This window comes from Poromitra crassiceps (assembly GCF_964638095.1).
Source record: "Poromitra crassiceps genome assembly, chromosome: 4".
NCBI classification, from domain to species: domain Eukaryota; kingdom Metazoa; phylum Chordata; class Actinopteri; order Beryciformes; family Melamphaidae; genus Poromitra; species Poromitra crassiceps.
The window spans coordinates 8,464,287-8,471,996 of record NC_139626.1 but is presented as its reverse complement, the minus strand read 5'-3'; the positions used below and the strand labels follow the sequence as shown (position 1 = coordinate 8,471,996).

Sequence of the window (7,710 nt, the reverse complement as noted above, 5' to 3'; positions counted from 1 at the left end):
GCAGGTTCCATTATTATTTAATACTTAAAACCTTAGTGTTTAAAGCAGCTGTTTCAATGTGCTTTCCAAAACAAATAAGATATAGGAATACAATAAGATTAGCTACTTAGATCAGGAAGCAGAAGACTTTAATTACAAGTTGCTGCAGTAGGCTACTATAGATGCAGTTTCTCCTTGGGATGAAAAAGCAGAAGCAGTTGCCCTTTGTGCAACATGTTATAGGGAAGTTGCAATTAAATACGATCCCCCAATGTTCTCACTTTGTAACATTAACATTGTTGTGATCTCATTCATTGAGAGATAGTCCATTTGGGTCTCTTATTTCATGTGCTTGATATGAGACCCCATTAAGACAGCGCCACCTACAGGACGTGGCTGCTTATCAATACTTGGGAGACGGTTCAAGGTCCGAGCAAGACAAAAGCTGCCGATCTGCAGATACAGTAGAGTAATTGCATGCAGCCGGGGCGGTCACTGCATGACAGACAGCCTCCTCTCCTAAAGAAACCTGCTTGGCACTACTACTACCTGTCAGTCTTCTTGTGTTTACGGTGGAGCGCATTGTCGAGCTCAAGACATTCCCCGAGTGGTGACGAGCGCTGAACTCCGCTTTCTGCAGAGACCCGCGTACATCCAAAAGCAATGATTCGCACAACTGCATTTTTCTCTCAGTCTCTGCGGGCAAAGGAGGTTTTTTCTCGGGCCTTGACAGTTTTGCACAGACCATGGAAAGATGTCCAAGCACGTCGGTGAGTTGCATACTTGACTCACTTAACTATTGTCTCAAAGAAATCAGTTGGCTGTGGGGCGGACCCCCGAGCGAGCAGCTCAGGGGAGAAAGTTGTTTATGGTAAAAAAAAAAATTCGTGCTAGAAATCCTACCCCTTTGTAGGCTTTGTTGTTTTTGTTTTTGTTGTTCTTATGTTTTTGTTCCTACATATATGTGATTATCAGCCCAGTCCTAGTTGACACTTTGTTTGAACGCAAAAAAAAAAAAAAAAAAAACTTTGTTTGAACGCCCATGTTGAACACAAAGGATCAGAATCGCGGTAGTTACAGCGCCATATTGCTCAGAGTTCATTTCAGTGCATTGCTTGCTATCGTTATTTTCAATGTACAGCTGCAGAATGTGGCCATCTGGCCAACTCAACTGAGCCAGTAGATTCTTGCTCCCAGCTGTCAATCAGCTGTGCGCCGTCTGCTATTGGCTCAGTGGGCAGTGGAGAGAGGGGTGGGAGTGGGGCTGTGATAATGAATAATCAATGTTCATCCCACACTAACAATTCAACCATCGATTTAAATTTTAATATCGTCAAATTAAAATTGGGACAAAATTGTGAAATAGCATTGTTTCTTAATTTCTATCTTAATGTAGGCTATGTACTATTGTACTATATATATATATATATATATATATATATATATATATATATATATATATATATATATATATATATATATTTTTTTTTAAGAGGTTTCTTTTCTTCATGTGAGTGAAATGGCAGAGATGGGACTCAGATTGAGCCTGGCTCCTGCTAGGTTAAAACATGTCATTTTAGTTTGTTCCAATGTGACTGATTGATTGATTGAATTATTGATTTATTTGTTATTGTTTTGTAAATTTGAGTGTTCATTTAAATGAATGATTGTATTAGAGTTTTTATAAGCTGTCAAATTAATTTTGTTTTAGTGAGGATTGGATAGCCTTTTCAGGATGCAAAACCTGAGTCCGTTGCATTGATACTCAACATGAATTCTTTGATAGCCTACTACAGTTATGGAATAATAAAGTCCTACAGTATATAGACCTACAACTGTCTCACCCAAACCCCAGTAACCGGATGGACGGGTTCGGGACGCGATAGAAACAATGTGCCAGACGACAAAGGATAAGATCGGATTGTGTTTCTGTCTTTGTAGACCGAAACTTGAAACTACATGTACATATATTTTGCAGGCTACTTCTCCCTAGTCTTTAGAGTCACTCTTCAACTTGGGATATTTCAGTAAAATGTGTAATAATAGCAGATAGTCACTGATCAACTTATCAAGGACTGTTGACTTGTAGATCTGCAGATGTTGTATAGCTTCTTTTACCTCGCCTAGGGCCCCGACATTCCATCTGACCCTCCCACAGAGCAACATAGGCTCTCTAACCCCCCCAAAAAGAGATGGCTTCAGGATACACATAACTGAGGAGTGGCCAGGACCTGAAGAATTTGAGAAAATAGTTGTTAAAGATCAGAAGCTAATATTGTCTTTTAATTATCGGTTAGGCTACTTCAAAACTTAACAATAGGCGATCCTGGGAAAGGTTTGGGTGTTGTGATTGATCACAACCAATAGGAACATATTGCAGTGAATGCTAAATACATATAGTGCCTATTAGACTACTGTATATTACAAAAAAAAAAAAAAAAGTTCTTGGTTACTGATTGCAAACAACTCCATACATTAGGAGGAATATTTCATTCAGTTATTTCATTTAATGTTTACTTGATAGGGACAGATGCATTAAGTATAGAGAATTGCACAACAATTATCCAATGCAAATTATGCATCACAGCATTTATAGCTACTGCCCATCCCTAGAAGGGCCTTTAAATTAACTGACATAAAACATGTTCACATAAAACATGCAGACACAATCTCTTCTATTGCTTTCAAATTGATGTATGTATCTTTGTGCCCTGTCTTGATGTCTGTCTTTTTACCACGGGGCTAGACCAGCGGTCCCGCTGGGGTCATAGAGAGCCGCAGGAACGAGTCCGGAAATCATCGATGCTAGCTCTCCTGGTTCTTCACTGTTTTCGCCTATGGGAGTTTTGAATGGGTTTTTGGTGCGATGCTTCTAATAATCTCTCTGGGCAACGCTGGCTTAATCAAACGCGAACCAGAGCTTAGTGTAGGCGCCAAATGGGTCATGGTTTGTTTCTTGTATGATTATTTGAGTGTAATATTGTATGTGTCCAGGGGGCGTCGCTGTGACGACTACCTGGGCTCAGGTAAGCTATTTAATGCTCTTTCCACTGGGTGTCGTTAGGTGTTTGAACCCGGAAGGGCGAACGGTTTTTACCGCACTGCGTGCTCTCGTGCCGGTAATGTTTGTGCTACATTTGCTTTCTGTAGAAAAGAACTTTGCTGTATTCATATCGGTGAAATGGAATAAATGGATGGGTTCCGAACATCAAGGACAAGCCTTCTTCGTCGTTCTTATACAGCACTCAATGCAATGTTATCGTACGTATTATTACATCAGCACAGCTAGCGAGTCAGCCACAACTCAACCCGGTAATTCAAGCACCTCGGTGGCTTACAGTATAGGGCTGTGAGCCTGCCTCAACATTAGTAAAAACCCTGCCAAGTTCACAACCGGACTTTGTTACTTGTTCCGTGGACACGTTGGTAGCGTTGTACACGGGAGGACAGCTGCCGTGGATAGGCCGGGTGGCTGCCTGGATCTCGGCAGCGCTGCTAACGCTATTTGGATTAGCTTGAATGTTACGTCAGGCAACCGGAGGAGGACCGGGACAGCTGCTCGGACAGGCCGGGGTAGCTTCCAGGATCTCGGCTGGCGTTGCGGGTGCTGCGTCAGTCAACCGAACCGGAGGAGGGCCACGTGAGCTGCCGCGGACAGGCCGGGGTAGCTGCTTGGTGCTCGGCCTCTTGGCTACGGAGGAGGACGTCTGCATCCGTCTGTCTGCATACATCCATAGGGGGTGGCTACAGTGTTAATGCTCTTAGCATCTCACCTGTGGATTATCTCTTAGCACATTGGATTTTGAGGTATTGACATGTTACTTTTCGTTTTGCATTGACTGTTGTTCTTTACGGACTGACCGACTTGTCGTTTCGTTATGGGAGACGTGAGCGTGCCTCCGGAAGAGACTGCAGGGACTTGTGTGCAAGCCGCTAGTAAACCTGCTAGTGTGATTAGCGATTTTGAGACACAAAAGGGAAAAAATGAAGCTTTGTTTAAAGGAAAAATGCGTTGTAATTATGATTATATGTTTAATGCAAACAGGTGGGTTTCACATAATGCACTTGAAAAATGTAATGATAATGAAGGTAATGTATTTGAAAATGGTCATGTTGTTGTGCAGGACGTTACTCCTACTGACTGTAAACGCTCCAGTGGTAATGGTGCTAGGTCCAGCACCATATCCAAAATGATAATTCAGACAGAGGCTGAAAGGGCAGTACTTGTGATCTGTGCAGCAGCTTTAAAGAAGAAGCATGCTCAGGAGGACGAAGCAAGGGTGCTGAGAAGGCAAGCCTTGGAGGAGCGGCAACTACAGCTGAAGAGGAAGTTGGAGCAGCTCGATATTGACACTGAGCTAGCTGTTTGTGATGCTAAGCTGGCAGTGTTTCGTGCAGCTGAGCACAAACGTTCCTCTCGAGCGTCCTCAAAGAGGAACACACCACCACAACCACCAACACAGCAGCCGCAGCAACCCTCACAACCACAACCACCAACACAGCAGCCGCAGCAACCCCCACAATCACCACCACCACAGGCCGATCTGCAGCAGGAGAAGGTCGGTGAGGTCTACGCCTCCATGAGAGAGTCGAACTCGCGGGAGGAGGGGGCCGTCGTTGAGTTTGAGGCCTCCACGAGGGAGGAGGAACCGCAGCAGGAGGCGGCGGTGATCTGTGAGGTTCTGGAGGAGGAACCACAACAGGAGCGGGAGGTGGCAGCTGTCTGTGAGGTTCTGGAGGAGGAACCACAACAGGAGCGGGAGGTGGCAGCTGTCTGTGTGGTTCTGGAGGAGGAACCACAGCAGGAGCGGAAGGAGGATGCCCACCAGGCCGACCTACAGCAGGAGCGAGAGGCGGCGCTCGGTGAGGCAAACCCACAACAGGAGCGGGAGGAGAAGCCACATCAGGTGTTGGAGGAGGCTTTTAGTGACGTTGAAGCTTCCATGGCTGAAAAGGAGTGGTGCCAGGACCGCTCACTTCTTCCAGCCAGCCCAACCTGCTGCGACGGAGAGGCGATGGAGCAGCCGGCCTCTCGTCGTTTGGCAGTGCTACAAGAGAAGGAGCAACATTCTCGCCCCCCAGAACGCTGTCTTCAGCTGGAGGAGAGATGCACCGTGGAGCTGGACAGTATGTGCTTTGACCTTAAACCTCCTTAGTTGTCTTTCATTAATTCATTTGGCTCCTTTGGTTTATTTTGTGTAATTGTTCATGACCTCCTGTCATTCCCAATTAGGAGCGGGTATGTAGGCGCCAAATGGGTCATGGTTTGTTTCTTGTATGATTATTTGAGTGTAATATTGTATGTGTCCAGGGGGCGTCGCTGTGACGACTACCTGGGCTCAGGTAAGCTATTTAATGCTCTTTCCACTGGGTGTCGTTAGGTGTTTGAACCCGGAAGGGCGAACGGTTTTTACCGCACTGCGTGCTCTCGTGCCGGTAATGTTTGTGCTACATTTGCTTTCTGTAGAAAAGAACTTTGCTGTATTCATATCGGTGAAATGGAATAAATGGATGGGTTCCGAACATCAAGGACAAGCCTTCTTCGTCGTTCTTATACAGCACTCAATGCAATGTTATCGTACGTATTATTACATCAGCACAGCTAGCGAGTCAGCCACAACTCAACCCGGTAATTCAAGCACCTCGGTGGCTTACAGTATAGGGCTGTGAGCCTGCCTCAACATTAGTAAAAACCCTGCCAAGTTCACAACCGGACTTTGTTACTTGTTCCGTGGACACGTTGGTAGCGTTGTACACGGGAGGACAGCTGCCGTGGATAGGCCGGGTGGCTGCCTGGATCTCGGCAGCGCTGCTAACGCTATTTGGATTAGCTTGAATGTTACGTCAGGCAACCGGAGGAGGACCGGGACAGCTGCTCGGACAGGCCGGGGTAGCTTCCAGGATCTCGGCTGGCGTTGCGGGTGCTGCGTCAGTCAACCGAACCGGAGGAGGGCCACGTGAGCTGCCGCGGACAGGCCGGGGTAGCTGCTTGGTGCTCGGCCTCTTGGCTACGGAGGAGGACGTCTGCATCCGTCTGTCTGCATACATCCATAGGGGGTGGCTACAGTGTTAATGCTCTTAGCATCTCACCTGTGGATTATCTCTTAGCACATTGGATTTTGAGGTATTGACATGTTACTTTTCGTTTTGCATTGACTGTTGTTCTTTACGGACTGACCGACTTGTCGTTTCGTTATGGGAGACGTGAGCGTGCCTCCGGAAGAGACTGCAGGGACTTGTGTGCAAGCCGCTAGTAAACCTGCTAGTGTGATTAGCGATTTTGAGACACAAAAGGGAAAAAATGAAGCTTTGTTTAAAGGAAAAATGCGTTGTAATTATGATTATATGTTTAATGCAAACAGGTGGGTTTCACATAATGCACTTGAAAAATGTAATGATAATGAAGGTAATGTATTTGAAAATGGTCATGTTGTTGTGCAGGACGTTACTCCTACTGACTGTAAACGCTCCAGTGGTAATGGTGCTAGGTCCAGCACCATATCCAAAATGATAATTCAGACAGAGGCTGAAAGGGCAGTACTTGTGATCTGTGCAGCAGCTTTAAAGAAGAAGCATGCTCAGGAGGACGAAGCAAGGGTGCTGAGAAGGCAAGCCTTGGAGGAGCGGCAACTACAGCTGAAGAGGAAGTTGGAGCAGCTCGATATTGACACTGAGCTAGCTGTTTGTGATGCTAAGCTGGCAGTGTTTCGTGCAGCTGAGCACAAACGTTCCTCTCGAGCGTCCTCAAAGAGGAACACACCACCACAACCACCAACACAGCAGCCGCAGCAACCCTCACAACCACAACCACCAACACAGCAGCCGCAGCAACCCCCACAATCACCACCACCACAGGCCGATCTGCAGCAGGAGAAGGTCGGTGAGGTCTACGCCTCCATGAGAGAGTCGAACTCGCGGGAGGAGGGGGCCGTCGTTGAGTTTGAGGCCTCCACGAGGGAGGAGGAACCGCAGCAGGAGGCGGCGGTGATCTGTGAGGTTCTGGAGGAGGAACCACAACAGGAGCGGGAGGTGGCAGCTGTCTGTGAGGTTCTGGAGGAGGAACCACAACAGGAGCGGGAGGTGGCAGCTGTCTGTGTGGTTCTGGAGGAGGAACCACAGCAGGAGCGGAAGGAGGATGCCCACCAGGCCGACCTACAGCAGGAGCGAGAGGCGGCGCTCGGTGAGGCAAACCCACAACAGGAGCGGGAGGAGAAGCCACATCAGGTGTTGGAGGAGGCTTTTAGTGACGTTGAAGCTTCCATGGCTGAAAAGGAGTGGTGCCAGGACCGCTCACTTCTTCCAGCCAGCCCAACCTGCTGCGACGGAGAGGCGATGGAGCAGCCGGCCTCTCGTCGTTTGGCAGTGCTACAAGAGAAGGAGCAACATTCTCGCCCCCCAGAACGCTGTCTTCAGCTGGAGGAGAGATGCACCGTGGAGCTGGACAGTATGTGCTTTGACCTTAAACCTCCTTAGTTGTCTTTCATTAATTCATTTGGCTCCTTTGGTTTATTTTGTGTAATTGTTCATGACCTCCTGTCATTCCCAATTAGGAGCGGGTATGTAGGCGCCAAATGGGTCATGGTTTGTTTCTTGTATGATTATTTGAGTGTAATATTGTATGTGTCCAGGGGGCGTCGCTGTGACGACTACCTGGGCTCAGGTAAGCTATTTAATGCTCTTTCCACTGGGTGTCGTTAGGTGTTTGAACCCGGAAGGGCGAACGGTTTTTAC

The 7,710-nt window shown here is 47.2% G+C and overlaps 1 protein-coding gene across 1 annotated transcript in view; it reads left to right on the top strand.

The window, feature by feature from the left end:
* Positions 1-425: 425 nt before the first annotated feature.
* The window catches only part of acsf2 (acyl-CoA synthetase family member 2), a 44,935-nt gene continuing 37,650 nt past the window's right edge, over positions 426-7,710 (top strand). The window contains exon 1 of the mRNA XM_083635399.1: positions 426-749. Within this exon, the coding sequence (XP_083491525.1) occupies positions 643-749 (107 nt within the window). The 5' untranslated portion in view covers positions 426-642. The remainder of the gene's footprint in view (positions 750-7,710) is intronic.